This window comes from Arabidopsis thaliana, chromosome 2, assembly GCF_000001735.4.
Source record: "Arabidopsis thaliana chromosome 2, partial sequence".
Taxonomy (NCBI): Eukaryota; Viridiplantae; Streptophyta; class Magnoliopsida; order Brassicales; family Brassicaceae; genus Arabidopsis; species Arabidopsis thaliana.
The window spans coordinates 9,140,998-9,159,854 of record NC_003071.7 but is presented as its reverse complement, the minus strand read 5'-3'; the positions used below and the strand labels follow the sequence as shown (position 1 = coordinate 9,159,854).

General features: G+C 37.9%; 4 protein-coding genes across 12 annotated transcripts; all 4 read right to left on the bottom strand.

Annotated features, from left to right (window-relative positions):
• Positions 1 to 122: 122 nt before the first annotated feature.
• Positions 123 to 1,545, bottom strand: SRS3 (SHI-related sequence3). 4 transcript variants are annotated; one of them, NM_001335750.1, is made up of 2 exons: positions 1,222 to 1,545; positions 123 to 639 (listed from the first exon to the last, which is right to left on the bottom strand). In NM_001335750.1, exons 1-2 carry the CDS (start codon positions 1,466 to 1,468, stop codon positions 314 to 316), a joined length of 573 nt encoding a protein of 190 aa, NP_001324103.1. In that variant the 5' UTR covers positions 1,469 to 1,545; the 3' UTR covers positions 123 to 313. The 4 variants fall into 4 exon arrangements, with proteins under 4 accessions (NP_001324103.1, NP_001324104.1, NP_001324102.1 ...); NM_001335751.1 differs by having other exon boundaries at positions 1,267 to 1,545; NM_001335752.1 differs by having other exon boundaries at positions 154 to 639; positions 1,222 to 1,467.
• A 1,403-nt stretch (positions 1,546 to 2,948) lies between these two features.
• Positions 2,949 to 7,915, bottom strand: AT2G21390 (Coatomer, alpha subunit). Its single transcript, NM_127711.4, has 4 exons — positions 7,646 to 7,915; positions 7,220 to 7,455; positions 6,320 to 6,814; positions 2,949 to 6,231 (listed from the first exon to the last, which is right to left on the bottom strand). Exons 2-4 carry the CDS (start codon positions 7,425 to 7,427, stop codon positions 3,278 to 3,280), a joined length of 3,657 nt encoding a protein of 1,218 aa, NP_179734.1. The 5' UTR covers positions 7,428 to 7,455; positions 7,646 to 7,915; the 3' UTR covers positions 2,949 to 3,277.
• On the bottom strand, positions 7,885 to 10,278 carry AT2G21385 (uncharacterized protein). 5 transcript variants are annotated; one of them, NM_127710.4, is made up of 11 exons: positions 10,058 to 10,278; positions 9,879 to 9,970; positions 9,658 to 9,763; positions 9,455 to 9,553; positions 9,297 to 9,362; positions 9,092 to 9,208; positions 8,881 to 8,955; positions 8,680 to 8,782; positions 8,544 to 8,591; positions 8,346 to 8,467; positions 7,885 to 8,195 (listed from the first exon to the last, which is right to left on the bottom strand). In NM_127710.4, the coding sequence occupies exons 1-11, from the start codon at positions 10,127 to 10,129 to the stop codon at positions 8,103 to 8,105; spliced, it is 993 nt and encodes a 330-aa protein (NP_565511.1). In that variant the 5' UTR covers positions 10,130 to 10,278; the 3' UTR covers positions 7,885 to 8,102. The 5 variants fall into 5 exon arrangements, with proteins under 5 accessions (NP_565511.1, NP_001318261.1, NP_001324299.1 ...); NM_001335747.1 differs by having other exon boundaries at positions 7,942 to 8,195; positions 9,658 to 9,743; positions 10,058 to 10,227; NM_001335749.1 differs by having other exon boundaries at positions 7,942 to 8,195; positions 9,658 to 9,970; positions 10,058 to 10,227.
• Positions 10,279 to 10,524: 246 nt separating this feature from the next.
• Positions 10,525 to 18,390, bottom strand: AT2G21380 (Kinesin motor family protein). Of its 2 annotated transcripts, NM_127709.3 has the most exons (26): positions 18,147 to 18,380; positions 17,679 to 18,063; positions 17,439 to 17,536; positions 17,238 to 17,327; positions 17,056 to 17,108; positions 16,696 to 16,761; positions 16,530 to 16,583; positions 16,219 to 16,278; positions 15,947 to 16,025; positions 15,786 to 15,853; positions 15,597 to 15,653; positions 15,411 to 15,515; positions 15,028 to 15,132; positions 14,694 to 14,801; positions 14,430 to 14,561; positions 14,158 to 14,340; positions 13,887 to 14,027; positions 13,535 to 13,672; positions 13,228 to 13,347; positions 13,064 to 13,114; positions 12,916 to 12,963; positions 12,655 to 12,792; positions 11,760 to 12,470; positions 11,143 to 11,284; positions 10,932 to 11,057; positions 10,525 to 10,823 (listed from the first exon to the last, which is right to left on the bottom strand). In NM_127709.3, the coding sequence occupies exons 2-25, from the start codon at positions 18,020 to 18,022 to the stop codon at positions 10,972 to 10,974; spliced, it is 3,177 nt and encodes a 1,058-aa protein (NP_565510.1). In that variant the 5' UTR covers positions 18,023 to 18,063; positions 18,147 to 18,380; the 3' UTR covers positions 10,525 to 10,823; positions 10,932 to 10,971. The 2 variants fall into 2 exon arrangements, with proteins under 2 accessions (NP_565510.1, NP_001324300.1); NM_001335746.1 differs by having other exon boundaries at positions 10,546 to 10,823; positions 17,679 to 18,390.
• Between the last annotated feature and the right edge of the window lie 467 nt (positions 18,391 to 18,857).

The following is an 18,857-nucleotide window of genomic DNA, read 5'->3' as shown; positions in this document are numbered from 1 at the left end:
ACTAATACTAAACTCTTTATATGTACTACTTCTCTATTTTTGTAGCTCGATCCTTACAAAAGTGTGGTAGGTTAGTGGTTAGCACTTGAAGTTACTTCCATTGTACCCCTATCTTGATCTTTCTTGGGATGAGTAGTGTTTCCAAAGAGAAGAAACTAAATACTGACTTCGGATCCACATAAATTAGGTCTAGTTCTGAACCTCGTGGTAATAAATAAAAAAAAATTGTAAGATATGGGAGCAAGTAAAGTAACAACATACGATGGGCCCTAACTTGAAATAGCTAGGCATCATTCCATCCATTAAAATTTATCTATCTTCTTAGGACCGAAGAAAATCGGGTACCGAACATGAAATCGGTAAAAGGACTTGTGATCTTCAAGGGACATGAAGAAGTTGAAGGAGTAAGTAACTCTTGATGATTATTACTATTTTTATTATAATGATGATCTACCATCACTTTGTGGAGTCCTTGATCGTGAAGAATCCCTCTGAAAACATGTCCTCCAATGTTCACCGTGGTCTGATAAGCATATTGCTCTTTTCCATCATCGATTGAACTCACTTTTACGCATCGGAAATCTGCTAGGGAACTCAACTCTGCCGGAAAATGTCCAGGAGTAGTGTGGATTTGTACACCTAAAATAGGAAAGAATGTTTCAACACGATAAGTCTGTTTGTCTAATAATTTTATTAGCATCAATTATTTTTCTTAAGTAAGCCATTAAAGTAATTAGTGAAAAAACAAGATTCCTACATTTCTCAATTTGTCAAAGATCATAACTAGAGACGTTTGTTTATATATTTACTACGTAATCCACTTCAAAAATCAAGAATACAAAAAAGAATACCAAAAATCTAAAATCAAAAGCAGGATTGTGATCATTTTACATGATCAAATAGTAACATCGAGAATAGAGGAGAAGAAAAAACCTAATTCCTTATCGATTGATATAAAAATAGACATAGATCACTAAACATCATCACAACACACAAGGATACATCAATATGTAGTGTACTTATTTGCACTTACTAGCAAGTCTTGTTTAAAGTTCATGAGATCCGAAAATCTCATTTCTCTATCTTTAGGACATATACAATTAACTCAGAAATGAAATGAAATTTGAAAGACCCCAAAAATTCAGATGTTTTATGGTGAGAGAAAAAAATTAACATGCACTTATACATGAGCATAATTAAATAAGAGTAGGAGATAAGAACCTGATGAAGGACAAGAATTTGAAAGTTGTTGTTGCTCTCTCATACCTTTTGGGATACTAGTAGAGAGCGGTTGCGATTGGTGTTTGTGATGAGATCTTCTATAGGCAGGAACCCAAGTGCTCTTGATGTGAGTTTGGCAATGGAAGGCTTTGGATTTGCAGCAAGTTCTGCATCTCATGTACACACAATCTTTCTTCGCTTGATTCCCACAATCTTCACATTTTCTCCCCATTATCATCATCATCATTACCTCTGCCTTCCCATTATATACATGTGTATATATATATAAGCATGATATGTGTGAATATATAATTTAGTATAAATAATTGTTAGAAGATGTCGACCATTTTGGCTCTCTTTGTTTGCTTCCTCTTTATGTACAAAAAGAGAAAGAGAATAAGTCTTTTTTTATAGTTCTTTGCTTTTCCTTCTATGAATAACTGGAAAGTTATTGTTATTTTTTAAAGCTTTTTAATGAATTTGATTGGTAGCTACAGTTTAAGTGGTTCAAACAAAAATTACAATACTAAATGATGGTTCAATTACAATAATAAATAGTTAAATACCCTGAATATAACTAGAAATTTGTAGGGGTTTAGTAGTCTTTATGTGGTTTCAGGTGTGAAGTTTTTTGCATTCCCCAACTTAACCATTTTTAGATGCTTTCAGTGACAACTCTTGTAGTGATTAGTTTTATCGCAAAAGTTGTGTGGGGGTTGCTTATTCTTTTCTATTTTCGGGAAGTTTATGCGGTTTTTCTCCACTATACAACAACGGAATAATTTTATCCGGTTACATATAAAACTATATTATACTCATGTATATCTATCCCACAGATTTCTTATAATGATGATGAGTGGGGCTCTTATGGTTATATTTTCTATATGAATTATAAATGATCGATGCTTTGTACCATTGTCGGCCGTAATTTTATTCATATTCCTTGCAAATTGCTTGGTATAAATCAAGATTATTGTGTCAAATTTTTGTAACTCGATTACATAAAAATATCATATTTGCAGAATCATGCTCTCAATCCGTCCATATAAGCTACATCATCACACTATATCAGCCTCTATATATAGAAATAGTATGGAACACAAACCAAAAATCACCTTTAGGACAGGCACGCAGATAGCTATGGCTCTCAGTGAACAGATCAAGAAACATCGATTTGAAAGGTGGGAAGTTCTTAAACAGTTTAACTCTAATCAAGTGAATTTTTAGTCTTTAGTGTTTTGGACCAGATCACGAATGTTTAATGTTTTGGACGAGAACTTGAGATTCGTCGATTGATATGGATGGTGTTCATCATAGGATTCTGTTTATCCAGAAGTTGGAAAGCTTTTTAGAATGCAGTTTGACAGTGGACAAAACTCCATCATTCGTGTGCCGGAGGGGGTTCCATGACATGACTGGCATGACTATCAACGGTCATGTTTCGCTAGGAAGCGTTCATGTAGTTGCTTTGAGGATCCATGAAGCAGCTACATGATCTTGATAGTTTTGGAAGACAAATGTGTGGAAAATTCTCTCACACTCAAATTCAAGCGACCGGACAAATTAAAAAACAGAAAAGAAGTAAAGAGGCAGCTGTGATCGAGTCATTTCGAGAGTTTGTCCGTGAGCTTATCTACCAGTCTTAACGGTTCATCTAACTAACCACATTTATTGGATATTTCTAACTTTTTCGATAATTTTATAAGTATTTGGAATAGTAAATTAGGCATCAACTGAAAATTCACCAAAAGAAAATGGATACAATTCTGAAAATTTATAAAATATTACGTCTATATTTCTCAATCGAGTTTAAAATCCGATAAGCCTAAATGAAATGTCCTGAGACTGTAAAAATAAAATCAAACAAAAAGAGATAAAGCAAGAAGATAAAGTTCTCATGCGTTTGTTACTAAGATAAGAAACAACATAAAGACTTTAAAGAGTAATAGAAGTTGCAGCGGAAAATTCACAAACACCAAAAGCTCAACACTCTTCTTCCATAAAAGAGCATCTCGTACTTACCTCACGATTGAAGCACATAATCATTCTGACTTGTTCACCGGACTTGAGAGGCAGAGCATAGCAAGCCAGATGCGTCTGCGCCAATGACTGCAAGATCACAGACCGAGCAAATGTTACCTTCCTGGCTTGGTACAAACCGGGCAGTGCAGTAAGGACATGCAACGTCTTTCTGTCCTTTGTAGATTGGCACATAAGTGGACCCGCATATCACAAACGGGTTTCTAAAGTCGTAGTTGAGTGTTGTTGCATCTGTCATGTTGCGTTCAGCTGCTTGCATAACTTGTCTAGCCGTCCTGGCCTGGCTCTCAATAGTTGGGTTTGTATCCAACAAACTTCTGGCGAAGTGAGCAGCAGTAGCCATGTTCTTTGACTTGTAGCAGACGGTCATTGCACTGAAGTACGCGAGCCGTAGGTGAGGTGTTTGAAGTTTACAGTGAGTGAAGTAAGCAGCGAGCTCTTGCTGCCTCACCGGATCATCTTTCATCTCTCTCCTCTTGAGCTCCAATTGAAGACCGAGGACATATTCTTTAACAATGATGACCAGTTCCTTAACCTCATCTACTTCTCTTCTTGACTCAACTACCACCAATGGGATGGTTTGGAGAATAGAGAGGAAGACACGAAGAGCCTCAGATAGTTTCCCAGCTGTTGTAGCTTTGTAGCCGGATTTGAGCTTTGCTTCAAGCTGAGAGAAATCAAAAACAAGAGCTGGCGGGCCACGGACGTTAGGACTGGAAGACTCACTCCATCCACGCTCAATGGCAAGAGGAACCACAGGAGATGAAGAAAAGGCACGCAGATAGCTATGGCTCCCACTGAACAGATCAAGAAACATCGATTTCAAAGGCGCAAAGTTCTTAATGCCAAGCTGCCTGTGGAGCAAACGCATTGCAGTGTCGAAGCTTCCTGCTGCAGCCTGCTCAGCAGCAAGGGAAGATTTCTGACTCCAAATCTGACTTACGGGCATACCTTGAGGAGGTGTCACAAAAGTAGATGAACGTGCGTTAGCAGAGGCTTTAGGAGTGTCAAGCTCTGGTGGAAGATCCAAGTCAAGTCCCCATCCACCTTCCTCGTCGTCTTCTTCTTCACCTGCTTCTGCACCATCCAATATGGCTTCGATGTCTGTGTTCTCCATTCCATCAACATCGAATTTGTCAAGTCCCTCACCCCAGTCGCCTTCAACATCTTCTTCTTCTTCATCAACAGCCCCTCTGTTTGCACTCTCAAGTCCTCCTTCAAATATTCCTTTCATCACTCTCAGTAGAGGCCAATCACCACCACACATGATGGGAGACGGTGGCATTAAAAGCGATGGAGTCTTCCCTTCAGGCAATGAAGGCACATTGTCTCCTAGCTCAATTGCTAGTCGCTCAGCAATGTCAGTTAAACCATGAACCGAAGCTGTGATATAAGCTAGAGGCAAATGACCAGCATTCTCTAGTATCTTAACACGCTCTTTAACATCTCCTAGGTAGAGTGCATTGTGAAACTGACCCATTACATTGTTCTTCACCTCTGCAATCTTCATCAACTTTGACAGCTTGTCTAAATTGCCAGTAATGAGATATAGAAAAGATAACCTCTCAAAGTTCTTTGTCTGCTGGTACGCAAACTCAACAATTCTAGAATTTCCTTGACGAAGAGCTTCCACTCCGAGTCTATACCAGTGGTCTTTCTCATTAATCTCTGTAGCGGATGCAACAGCTACACTGATGTTGCCACTTTCAAGAGCCAAGTTGAATCGGATCCTCTCGTCTTCAACAAAGTGTAGGGCAACTTCAGGAAATCCTTTCTGCTGAAGATAAGCGATCATAGCCTGTCCACATAGCTGGGAGTTCTTTATCATGCTCATGACATGATCATATTTCTTTCTCAGTAGTGCAAGCTTGAAAATGTATTCGGTTGCATTAATGGTGATAGCCCTGTTTTTCCCATCCCGGTCCAAGCAAAAGATTGTATTTCCAGACACCTTGGTGATGTAGATTGGGACATCCAGGGTTCTGATGATTCCACTATCTCCATTAGGCAGACAGTACTTGATGTGGTTCAGAGTAGTGTAAATGAAGACACCATTGTCGTCCCATGCTCCACTTTTCACACGTATTGTCTCATGAAGCGTGCACTGTAGGACAAGTTTTTTGCTCGCAATAATGATAGTATGTTTGCTGAGCAAAGCAACACTCTCCATATCGTTAGACCAAACAACGTACCTAACAAACGGTGTCTGAAGCTCACCAAGAACAAGCCTTTGTTGAAGGTCAAATATAACCACTTTATCCTCAGATCTACAAAGCAAATTTCCAGTCCCAGCATAAAAGATAGCATCTGTGGGAATAGGTAAAGAACTCTTTTTAACCACCTCATTCTTTAGATTCTTCACTAACACCTGGCTGGTGCTTTTCTCCAGAACAGCAAACCGATTTCGAGCAATGAACACCGCAGAACCCCCTGTCCCCCTCTTTGCATCTTGTACAACATCACTCCTGCCAACGCTATCTTTCGGTATGATGTACAACTCGTAAGAACCACCATCCAGATCTGAGCAGATTAAGACTGCATTTTCTGTCGGACTGTAGGATAAAGTCCTCGGACTTTGATTCAAGCTTGGGGTACCAGGACGCCGTATAGGAATAACTTGGGAATCTTTTTGAGTTGAATATTCATAGTACCGCAGAAATCTATCTTTGGCATAGAATAACGAATCACCACTCAAAGCAAATGCAGGACGTTCTCTCTCAAGTTTGAAAACAATCATACCATTGTCATGTCCTGCTGCAAGTAGATTAATCTCAGGGTGAACTGCAAGAATCCAGAATCGGTCATGCTCACGACGAAAAGTTTGGATTCCAGTTCGCTTGGTAGCATCCCAGACACGGATGCTTTTATCCTCAGAGTTTGACACGATAATGTCCTGTTTTGCATGGAACATAACGGATGAAACGTTATTCATATGACCTCGCAATGTATCCACCTCCCAAGCTTTAGTTTCTGCAACAAAATTGAAACGCATCAGTACCTCAATGATTCATAAAATTAACTTTCTGTGAAGAAGAAGACAGATATCCATAAGAAATACCATTCATACGCCACAGCTTTACTTGGCGGTCATCGGCACCAGAGACAATGAGAGGAAGTGTGGGATGAAAAGAAGCCCAGTTGACTCCTCTATCATGACCTTCAAGGACGTACTTAACTATAGCGTCAACCCCTCCAAAAAGATCAGAATTCATCTGACTAAATCGCATGAGGTCATCAGCAGGAGATGCTGACTTCTTCTTAAGAGCACCAATGTCCCAAACACGGACAGTCTGATCCAGTGATGCTGATACAACAAGATCTTCCTTTGGATGGAAAGAAGCACACATAACATAATGATTGTGACCAGTCAACACGGAAATACAAGTCCTAGACTGCCAGTTCCAAATGCGGATAGTCTGATCGTCACTAGCACTCACAATCCATGGGTTTTCGTGGTGAAATTGGACAGTGCGGATATAATCAAGATGCCCGAGAAGAGTGAAAAGACACCTGTGAGTTTTGTAGTTCCAAACTTTAATCTTGTAATCATCCCCTGCAACATCCAATGTAATCAATGCCATCAACTACATATGAGTAATGTTCTGTAAGAGCATTATAACTGTAACGAAGAAGAATCCAAGCCATTTGCATTTCTAGTTGTTTGAGTACTTACTTATGTTCAAATAAAATACTATGCAACATGTACCATAAGATCTGGTTTCAATGCACTAGGTCCAAATCATCCAATATGTTATATAAGTAACTTAAACACAAATTATTTACTCCAGCTGGGACTATAAGAGCTTAAGTCATCCATTAAACAAAGGTTGGGAGACCAAGCTAGATCTAGGAACCGAGGAAGCTAACTAGCTAAGGGTTAATACTTAAGCAGATCAGGATTTATCGATCATGAAAGTGTAATAAACAGACTTATTGGCCTACCAATAACAAAGCATACCTCCAGAGACGAATAAAGGCTGTGAGTTGTGGAAATGAACACCACGAACAGGTCCTTCGTGCTCATCAAATCTGTCGATCAAAGTACCCATACGATAATCCCAGAGCTGGATCACACCACTGTGTAAACTCGCGAGAATCCATGGTCGTTTAGGGTGGAAACTCAGACCCTTAACTCGGTTACTCTTGGTCTCGAACTTGGTCAGCATATTCACAGATTACGAAACAGAAACAACTCTACAAAAACCAGATCAACAGAGAATGAAAATCATGGAGAAAGATCAGTTCAAAGAAATCGAAAAACCCGCAAAAGGAAGAAAAAAAACGTAATCCACGTGAAATTGAAAACAGATCTAACGATAAGAAGCAGCAAGATCCGAGAAATCGAGATTCGTACAATGAAGAAGGAGAAGAAATAGAGATTCACCTCAGATCAGATCAGTTCACAAGGGGAAGCGATCAAGCTCAGCTTCACGGTGACGATCAGTAGCATTACCAGAGAAGCGTGGATGCGAGAGCAAGAGAAACACAAGGATCGTCTAGAAGAAGAAGAAGAAGAAGAAGACGGTGAGATTCAGTTTCGTCGTATAGATCTGAATCCCTCCGCTCAGTTATCTCTGTCTCCAATTTGCGTCTCGCTAATTTAATTGGCATGAATTACTCATTTTTACTTTTATTTTATATGGAAGCATCAACTTTACATTTTTTATTCCAAGATAATTAAAATCTGTAAAATTTTGACTACAGAGCTTCATATTTTTAAATCAGATAACACTTCAAATGCTCAATCAAAAAATTATTACATGAGAGAAAACAATATATTAATTGGGGTTATTGAACTGATATTACACAAAAATGTATAGATAAATACATGATTTACGACATTAACCCTGGAGTAATTTCATAATTTCATTAGCCCTGGACTCGATTCCTTTGAGATACTCGGTCAAAATTCGCTGCTGGTATGAACCCCCTTCCTGGTATGATCAGAATAGTTGTGGTTAGAATGATGAATTTTAGAAAACAATATCTGGTTAAAACCCCAACCCAAAACCCGGTTAGCCTCGCATTCACTCCTGAAGAGAATAATAACAATGCAAGCAAATGTGTCATGGTATGTTACTTACAGTTCGAATCAGTGTGCGCTCGATTCGTTTCTTGATAACAGCAGATAGCTCATCAGGTGTGATATCTCCTTTTCCGATTGTTAACCCGTCTACGAAAAGCTTGTTCCATTGTTCCTCAGGAGCTGAAACACACATAATAAACCGATGTGAAGTCTGGCTGGGGTCTATAGTACATGGAAAAGTGGTTGCAGAACAGACCTTTGATCAGAGTTTCAAGAAAATGCTCGGCTTTTACAACTTCGTTCCCTGTGACAATAGCTATAGTGGATGAGATTATGTTCGTAGAAAATGGTTTAGAGTGACTTGGCATAGTTTTCAAAATTGGGCAAATCACCTTTCTTTGCGTAGCTACGCTTGGAGAGGATAGTAGCAGAATAGAGTTGAAGAACTTTTTGCAGCATAGCCAATAACCCTGGTTTGTCTTTATCTTCTTTTGCCTGAAAACAATCGTCAGCCTCAAACATTCAAAAGAATACATCTATTCACTGTAAAGGAAAGACCTCAGAAGTGAAACAAAACAAATTGTAGCACTTACCTGCCGGAGCTGAGCATTAACTTCTGAAAGAAATCCTTCATCTAATTGCCCTTCTTTTTCCCGTTGTATAATTTCCTGTTAATACACTGATCTCAGTAACCATGACGATATCAAATCACAGAATCTAAGACCAGATAACCCTTCTGAATATAGGTTGTATATATAAAAAATGTGTAGATGTAGTAGAAAGTGAAGAACAACTAGTATAAACCTTTTTCATTAGATTGATGGCTTCAGGATCTCTTGGCGGCCATGAAATCTCTTCCACTCCATCTATAGCAGGTCTTAAAATCCCTTTCAGAATATCAGTAGACGTCTCTATCTTTTCCTAAAGGGATATAATGAACTCTCAGTTATCCCTGTTTAAGTAAACGCTGAAGAAGAAGAGACAATAAAACCACAGAAGAAAGAGAAACCCGAGTCTTATTCACAACACAGTCAACTATAGTCATCACAGTTGTAGCTAACTCCTCATAGTCCTTCTGTAAGAAACAAACCGTATTCAAAGCATTAGCGGAAACAAAAGAGATCAAAAGTCTGCTCTATCATTGACATAAACAATATAAACTCATGCCTTGTCATCTTCTGATTTACAAGTATCCGACCTAGCTGCTAGTCTTATCCAAAAAACCTCATCAAAAGCAAGGATATTTTCAACAACAATCTTCTCAACCTGTTCAATGAAAATGGCAACAACAACAAAACAAAACTCAATTTACTCAAGATAATAGAGCAAAAACACAACATTTATACGATGCATATGACATGTTTCCTTACTTGTCTAGGGTTTGCATCTCTAAGAGCATCAATCATCCGATCGATTTCGACAGTCTTCTTAAAGGCATCTTCTGGATCTCCCTTGACTGCACAGATCAAAGTTCTCCTGTTTTATTAGACCCAAAAGATTGCAATCAATTATCTCATATCCAACTGCATTACACAGAATCATCGCTTCAAGGGCCAAATCCTACTGAAATCGTTAACTAGAACATAATCACCTTCGGTTCAAATGGAGTCCAGAGAACAGAGAAAGCTTCCATAGACTCGAAGATACTAAAACCCTAGAACCCAATCTCCAAAGCGACCCACTCTACTTGAAAAAAACGGAGGAATGAAGTCATAACAAGAAGAAGGTAGTTCTCGCTAATTATGAAGAAATAAGAACAGAGAGATTCACCTGCTCGCGTTGTTGATGATGATGATGAGAATTGCAAGAGAATAAGCATTGAACAGGGGATATTGCCGCCATTAAAGTGAAGGCACCGCACCGAGAAGCTACAAGCTCCGAATTTCTGAGGACCGTTCAAACAAACTCTCGGTAACCAAATCCTCGTTGGCGAAAACCGAAAAAAAAACAATATATGGTCGTATCATTTAGGCTCACTAGATCCATTGGGCCGTAACAACCACTCTGATCCAAAAATATTTACATGTGTTATTGGTGTATTAAATTCGGTATGTATTAAATTTCTTAAAAAAAAATAAGAATTTAGCATAGATATAACTAAGTAAAAATTATTATTAAAATTAAAAATTACAATATAAGTTAGAAGAGATCAAAGGTTTGTGTGGTTTGCAGTAATTCATCGATGATAATTGGTGTAGTTTGGTGTTCTTGTGTATCACTGTTGCATTCGTACACTATTCTCCATTGTACAACTGTATGTTTTTTCTAAAAAACTGTACACAAATTTCATGAATTAGCAAAATAATTTTTAATTACTTACTTCAAATTTTGAACTTACTATGAAACGGCTATGATATGTTTCCTATTTTTCTGTTAGCATGTTATGTTTCCTCTTTCTTTACCACATTTTGAACAGAAAGATATAACAAAGACATTACATACAAGAAAACAAAAAACAACTTGTAATAAAAGAATTCGAGCCTGCCGTTCTGGAAAATGTTAGCAAACAAACAGACTTCCATATAGTTCTTTATACCTGCAAAATCACATACAATTGTCTTTCAATAAAAAGATTGCCTAATGTTTTTGAACTAAAGAATTTGGATTTTAAAGATTTTGTGAAGGTGGGAAATATTGGAATTACCTTATACTGTGTGTAGGAGAGTGACTATACTTGCCGCAGGTCAAGACGGGAAGGCGAACAGGCGATCAGAGATCTTGGTTCGGCAGATTGGGCACTCAGAGCAGGCAAGTGAACAAGATTTACAGACTGCATAAAAGGAGAGATTGTGATCGTTTTAGGATTACTTAGTACTTAATGAAGGATCCTCAGGTAATGTGAGAGTGAGACTTACGGCAGAAATGACGGCAAGGGAGGAGAATTGTGGCGGTCGGCGACTCAAAACAGACTTTACATATATGTGAGTTTGCATCAGCATTAGCTGCTGCAGCCGCCTGAGATTTCATCTCTTTCTCTTTCATCTCTTGCATTCTTGCCTGTTATGTATATAAAGCATCAAATGCAGAACAAGAAAACAAGTAGTTTTTTTATTTATTAAAGCTCATATTGTTTGAACGTGTGAGATGATGATTCATGATTTTCATTACCCGTACAAGATAGAAGCTCACACATGGGTACACAAGTTCCATGTCCCCGAAAAACCAGATAAATATTCAATACCCACAAGTAGCTTGACTTAATTATCCGTAACAGTCACTTGTATTATAGATAGGAGGACATGATATTAGAATATATTGGATCAGGTAAAGCTATTTACATATTTTGAACCATATATTCTGGGTGTTTTGAAGGTTTTAATATATGTTGCCTGATCCGAAGGTCATGGCATAAAGGATATGGAGCGAACAGGTAATGGATATCTAGATTTGCCTACCGCTAGACTGTGGAGTAGGCTTATAGAAAACTAAGAATGCTGAAAGAAAATAGAAAGCAAATTTGTAAAAGGTTTACCTTAAGACGAGCAACAAGAGGTTCCTCCTTTGGTGTCTCTTCAGCCTTGGCAACTATTACTTCTTCATGTCCATTCACGAGTTGCCTCTCTTTCAAGATTGCATTTTGTTCATTCTTATTATCTAACTCTGTCACTTCATCTTCCTTTGCAGGCTCTGCTTCGTCACTCTTTTGTATTGACAAGGCGCCACTATTGGCTTTCTTCAACTTGGCAACAAGCACCCACATGTTGGCTAAATCGTTTTCAAGGGCCTCTTCTCTTCTCTTTGCTTCTTCAGCTTTTTTCCTAAACTCTTCTTCTATGTATTCTTTCTCAGCTAGTGCAGCCTCAAGTACTGCTTCTCGCTGTTTCCTTGCCTGCAATTCCATTGTGAGATTTTCTTGGTTGAGGTTCCATGAGTCTGAGATCCTTGCCTTTCTCCCTGGCCTTGTTCCATTACGGTTCGCTGCGCTGTTCATGGAGTTGTTGTTACGCTTCTGAGCTGCCGCTGCCAAGTCTCTTGCAGCTACTAATTCTTTTTCTAGCTTTGCGTTTTGAAGCGAGAGCTTTGTAACTTCATCAGCTAGATTCTTCAGCTCAATAGCAGCTGCAGAGGCCAATTCTTTTGCATATGAAGCTTCTTCAGCTAATTTTTGATTTTGCACTCGTAATCCACTCTTCTCCTCCACACTCTGCACATGCTCTAGCTTCAACTTTTCGTTCTCAATCTCCTGAAGTATGAAAACATCAAACGCTCATGTAAATACAATGAGAGGTCCATTAAACATATATATCATTATATGTGTTTTCACAATCTCCTCGCAACCAGTGAAGATATTTATCAGGATTCAGGCATACTTGTGAGAATGCATGGTCGCAAATTTGACAAAATTGGTTGAGATTTTGAGAAATTACCTGAGACTGTACTTTCTTTTTCAGCTCATCTACATACTCTTCAGTCACAACATCACAACAAGACAGTGTGGCCTTCTGACTCGATAATCGTTGCTCTAGAAGATGCACCTTTTCGTGCAATTCATTGTTCTCGGTACACTGCAGTTGTTAGAGCATGTGTATATAAGTAAGGATGACTGAGATAATAGCCACAAGAAAATGCTGTATATGAAAAATAAAAAAGAATAAAAGAATAAAAGGAGTCCGTGACTTAGAAGTGACCTTTGTCTGTAGTTGTTCTTGGAGAATACGATTATCTGCTGATATAATCTGATCCATAGGTAGAACACATTTAAATATATATATTGACTTGAGAAATCTTCCATATTCGCTATAGAAGAAGACATTTCATTCTAGAGAGACATTTTACCTCCAGCTCAAAGCTCTTCTCATTGCATTGTGTCATCAATCTCATAACTTTCTGAAAACAACAAAAATAATTGTAATACCTTTAGCTGATCCACACTGTGTCCACAACTGAATGACCTTAAGAGGGTAAAGGATCATAAATATAAGATGTATAGATTAGGTTACCTCTTGCATCTCAATCGATGATGCATTAGCAATTGAAGCTTCACCACTCTCAGTTATTCTCTGTTCCAAGGATTTCATTTGTCTTTGCTTTTCTTGAATATCATTTTCTAGATTCTGGATCTGCATGCCAGCATATAATAAGTTCCGTAGTTATGCTTATAGGTAAATAAATGGCTTAAAGTGGAATGCTAATAAAGTTCAGCATCTGGAGATGCATTTTCTGATTTTCAGGGTTAAAACTTGAAATTAGGGAGACCACAGTCATACTGGTATATAATTCTCTAGATAGATAAAGAAGAATCTTTACTTGGGTTTTCGAGTTTTCAGGATCATTCATGGACTGATCCACCAAACGCTTTAGTGTGCTTGTGCCGAAAGCTATCTCACCAGCAAGCATCTTAACTTGCTCAACGAGGAGATCCATTTCATCGGGAGTCATAACGCCCTGTAATAGCCACAACTATCAAATGTCATTTTCTGATAAAAACACTGAAAAAATCATATTCATGGGATAAAAGAAAGGTTAAATGGGTGCATGCGACACTGAATCATTAAACACCCTTTTCTGTAACCATTTGGATTGAAAACAAGAATACACCAAACTTCTAATAAACGAAATTCAATGTAAAACTATATACGCTAAGAATCCCAGAACTTACTTGAGTTAATTCTGCACGAGAACCAACTGGAGAGTTTTCATCCTTAAACTTGCTGGAAGACCGTCGCGCATCTGATGCTAGAGAGAGAGTCGAAGATGGAGATGCCAGATTATCACTATCCAAGAGCAGAGAGTCTAACTTCTGAAGAGCAGAAAGAAAACAGAATGAGTCAATCAGGTATCAAACCTCTTGGGCAGTGAGGAACCAACATGCAACAGTTAAAAAGGAATATAGGAACACAGTGATAATCAGATCTAAATAACAAACTTACATCATCTTTACCAGCAGAAATGCTGCGAGAATGAGCTGGTGTGTCACCTAAATATCCAGGAATAGAATTCTTGGTAGAGACAAGTATGAGCTTTGTAAGCTTTTGGATTCTACTCATTAGAGCTGCTTTAGCTTCTTCTTCTTCCTCCAATCTTGATTGCATCTTCACTTGACCTTCTTGTAGCTGTTAATAAATTGATAGCTCGATCTATTCACCAAATAGGAATAAACTCAAACATTTATGAAATAACAAGGTCTCGGGGAGGTTAGAACCTGTTGCTTTAGGCTCAATAACTCTTCGTGACTGACACCAACTAGCACACCCCTTCTTAGCTGATCAAGTTCGACTTTGAGGGTCGAGATTTCTTTCTGATATTTCTTAATCAATGACTTCTCATCTATGATCTGTTGCAAGATATGAAACAATGTATTTTTTAGCCGAATTTTAGGTTATGCCATCAATAGAAGTCAAATACTTCTTCTTCTTTTTTGTATGAAAAAGCCAAGTACTTCATGACCAAAAGCCTAAGAAATGACCTTATTGCGTGAGGCATTAATTTCAATTCTCTTTGCCCTGCTGGCAAACTTCAAAGTATTATGAGTTTCCTCGGTACTGCTTGACGCAGGAGTAACTGTACATATGAGCTACAAAAGTTTCAGAAAATAAAATTTTAATTAGCTTCTGCTCATTGCGATTTTAAAATTAAGATCAGCACACAGCGTATATTAGATAGCCAATAAATACAAACAAACCAACATTGCCTTAAATATGCTACTGAAGACAACACAATTAGACAATCTGAGATAATCAACCGTGTGAAAACTATTACAGTAAAATGGGAAATATTCACCAGATACAGAAGAGTCGTACCGATACATGCCCATGCCCACTCAGTGAAGATTGCAGAAGACGAGTTAGCTTAGAGTCCCGAAATGGGACATGAGTTGTCTTGCCCTCAGTCAGTTTTCCAATCACCTACATATTTGAACCATGAGATATAGTTTATAATCAAAACATCCTAAAATCGATTTCAAAGGTTAGGTGACTAGAGATGTTATCCTTGACATAAGGACACAAAAAGGGAACAGGCTTATCAGAAAATAAAGGCATTGATCATTAAGATACACTAGCAAACCAGGTTGTTCTTCTAAGGCAGTTTTGCATTATACTTAATTCTGATTTATATCATATTATAACTGAAAAGGAAATATCTGACAAATAAAAGAAAGCTCCAACAGAAAAGAGACACCTACAGTTCCAAGAGTCAGAAGACTCTTGTTGATGTATGCACCCTCTTTCCTCCTCAGTCCCGTTGTCTCAGTTTTGGAACTCTCAGATCCAGCTAAGTCAATCAAATTCTGAGCAAGAAAGAGACACTGTGAGAGAGCTGTTTATAAGACGAGAGAACTTATGCAATGAAAGAAGAAAGAAGCCCTTACTAGCTGAGAAAAAATAACTCCATCATATTGGTCTCCATGAGCACTACTTTCAATCATCTGCAAACAGAAAATACTTGAAATTGAAACTTAAAATGCATAGCAAGGACATTTGTAAGAGAAAAAGTATCTAAAGGACATTGAGAGGATCAAGGGTAAGAAAATGGGATGTTCACAAGATTGAAAATGTACCAGTGTAAATATTGTGTGACTTCTGCTGCTCATCAGGTTGAAATTATTTGAACCAACATGACGATGTTCTGCCATTGAAGATCAAAAGTCAAAACAGTAATAAAGGAAACGCAAATAGGAATATTTTGAAAACATGTCTCAACAATAATTTTTCCAATTACCTTCCCCAGCTGCAATGAAAGATAACGCATGGCCTGGAGACAAAACGACTTCTTCCTTGATACCCTCAACGTAAGTGCCCTATAAAAAAATATCCCCTCTAGATCAAACCAAGGTAATCCATAAAAACAGGATGGATGTAACATGGACTATTCATCAAGTATCATATTTGTTATTGTTAAAGTGAAAATAATGAAATCATACAAACAAGCAAATGCTCTTGTTTGATATACATATGTAATCATGTGTGAGAGAAAGAGAACAAGATGGAAACCTGGGAATCCTCTCTAATACGTAAATTTTGCCCTGTTGGATCCAGTAAGTCATTTATCACCTGATAGAAGGACAAAAATAAGATAACTTGCAGACAGATGGACATATAAGCAATTAAGAACACTCATCTAAAATATAAGACATGATGAGTTATATCACATGTTACCAAAAAAGGAGATACATCATATTTACTTCAACGTGAGGGGAATAGGAAACTATATATGACTATATGAGGCTAAAAGCCTTAACTTCATGGTTTATTTATTGTGTCAGTAAACGCTATTACATTATGGAATGAAATTTTTTGCATACCTCATTGTATATTTCAAGATATGAAACACGGAGCAGAAACTCTCTTCCGGTGGTCTGATATTTAGAATGATGTAAGAAATTAGCAGATATGACACTGTAATAGATGCATTAAGAACTTTAAATCAGTAAGGACCATATAGTTTTTAAGTTGAAGAAGATCCCTTACTTCCTGAATGATACTGAACACGTCTTTTATTGCTAATGGTATGATTCCAGGAAAATCTTGATCACCCTATGCAGATTGCAAATGAAGCAATGGTTAATTATTAACAGCATGTATAGCTGAATCTCTGATTGTTTGATGGAAATCCAAGATGCATATGATCACGTGATGATTTAAGAAGAGATCATTTTGGTCAATCTTAATCAAGATCTTCTCTACTTTTTATCAACACAAGCATGTCAATCAAACATTTATCAGCAACTATAATCACCCAGTGTGTGTATGATATCGTATATCTTTCACATCACAGTAAACGTTGTATAACGAAATGGTGTATAGCGTGTATTTTTCCAAAACACTTACATGCATTGTATGTGTCTTTCCACTGCTTGTAACACCATAAGCAAAAACGGTTCCTGTCAAATTGCAAACACAGAGTCAGAATACTTCCCTGCAAGTAATGCTACTAGCAAATGAGTTGGCTAAAAGTATTTCAATGACAAACACAACTCTTGTTTAATCGATAACACAGCTATAAGCCTTACCGTTAACACCTTCCATAGCAGCCTTGACTACAGGTTTAGCAGCTACGTCATATACTTCTGGAGTTGTTGACTGTGGTCCAAAAACTTTATCTGGCATCAACAAATATGGAAGAACATTCATTGAACAAACGGAGGCGACCAAATCTATAATCAATGAACAGTAAATTGAAATTATCTCCGGCAATAAATTGATCTCAATACCAAATGCGTAAGCTGTGAGGGGATTGTATTCATTCCTGACCATCTTATCTGCGTCAGGATACCAAACAATCTCATCTCCTCGTTGATACTCCCTCTCACTGCAATCAAACAAATAACACGGGAGATTTTCAAAATTGACTAAGTATCAATTCACATTTCATAAATATTAAACTTCTAAAGAAGAATAATCGTGAAATTGTATCAAATGGATCTGATATTCCGCTTCCAGATCTACCGTACCTCATCGGACGAAATCGAACGGTGACGGAGATGCTATCTCGCTCAGAGGTAATCGTCTGCCCAGACTCGCCAATGAGCCCCTCCGATGGGTACGATTGGGCTCCATAAGTCCCGGAGCCGCCGATGGGACCGGAATCGGAAATGGTGCGAGTAATCGACATAGATCGGGACCCGGTTACACCGCCGGAATTGTAAACGGTAGAAGTAGGTGTGGAAGAAGAACGAGGTAATAGACGATTATTTATAAGAGACGAAGAAGTAGACGAAGCCGAAGAGTAAGGACTCGGAGGTCTACGGTGCGAGAAAGGAGAACGACTCCTAGTTCTAGACGACGATGAAGCCATCCACTAACTCGTTCAAACTCGGTTACGGACTCGGTAAAAATCTGAAAATGAAGATAGAAAGAATCAAGCAAAAGAAAAAAACACCAAATGTGAAGATGGAGAGAATGTGTCAGTGGAAACTCACATGGCTGGGGACAGAAAAAGCAATATGCTCTTCATCTTCTTCGTCTTTCTCTCACTTCTCTCTTTCTTCTTCTTCTCTACTTTTCCATGGTTAAGCTACGCGAAGGTGAGAAAAAGATAGTGAGACCACACAAGGAGAGAGCGATTGTTTCGTCTTCTTCACGCGACGGTGGTGAAGAGAGAGATAGAGAGAAATCGATTGGAGATATTTTTTTTTGGTGAAAGCGTCTTTTTTTCAGATTTTGAATTTTTGATTAATAAAATATATTTGTTTTTACTGTGTCGCTAATAGATTCGAACGTGGTTGAGGATTAAAATAAAATAACCGCGAACCGGGTTAAAAGGTTTTCGAAACAAATTGAATGAACCGAACGAGCGGGAAGAACGATGGGTTAGTAAAAATGGAGGATTTCAATGTTTTTGTCCTTTCTGCCCTTTAATTCGTTCAATGTTTTTGTTCCGGTTCAACCTAAACCAAAGAAAATGAAATCCTAGTGAAATATGTTCAATTTTAAGTTTTTAACCGAATCAGTTAAAAAATAAATTAGGAATTGTATCCAACACCAAATCTAAAAATAATGAACAGATTTAAAGTAATTTCTCTTAAGGGTCACTCAAAATGTTAAAAAACGTCAATTCCAATGGAACATGATTTGCGACATTATGTTAGATTCTACTTAACTGCAACATGTCGAATAGATTCAGTACTGAA

Coding starts and splice junctions, on each gene's coding strand:
- AT2G21385 (NM_127710.4), bottom strand. CDS start 10,129: ATGGCGGCAATATCCCCTGTTCAATGCTTATTCTCTTGCAATTCTCAT. Junction 8,956..9,091: donor CCATCAATCTAATGAAAAAG/GTTTATACTAGT, acceptor GTGTATTAACAG/GAAATTATACAACGGGAAAA. Junction 8,783..8,880: donor TTAATGCTCAGCTCCGGCAG/GTAAGTGCTACA, acceptor GATTGTTTTCAG/GCAAAAGAAGATAAAGACAA.
- AT2G21390 (NM_127711.4), bottom strand. CDS start 7,427: ATGCTGACCAAGTTCGAGACCAAGAGTAACCGAGTTAAGGGTCTGAGT. Junction 6,815..7,219: donor GCCTTTATTCGTCTCTGGAG/GTATGCTTTGTT, acceptor TGGATGTTGCAG/GGGATGATTACAAGATTAAA. Junction 6,232..6,319: donor AAAGCTGTGGCGTATGAATG/GTATTTCTTATG, acceptor ATTTTGTTGCAG/AAACTAAAGCTTGGGAGGTG.
- SRS3 (NM_001335750.1), bottom strand. CDS start 1,468: ATGATGATGATGATAATGGGGAGAAAATGTGAAGATTGTGGGAATCAA. Junction 640..1,221: donor AAATTCTTGTCCTTCATCAG/GTTCTTATCTCC, acceptor TTCCTATTTTAG/GTGTACAAATCCACACTACT.
- AT2G21380 (NM_001335746.1), bottom strand. CDS start 18,022: ATGGCTTCATCGTCGTCTAGAACTAGGAGTCGTTCTCCTTTCTCGCAC. Junction 16,584..16,695: donor TGTTCAGTATCATTCAGGAA/GTAAGGGATCTT, acceptor TCTAAATATCAG/ACCACCGGAAGAGAGTTTCT. Junction 13,115..13,227: donor CATCGATTGAGATGCAAGAG/GTAACCTAATCT, acceptor TGTTGTTTTCAG/AAAGTTATGAGATTGATGAC.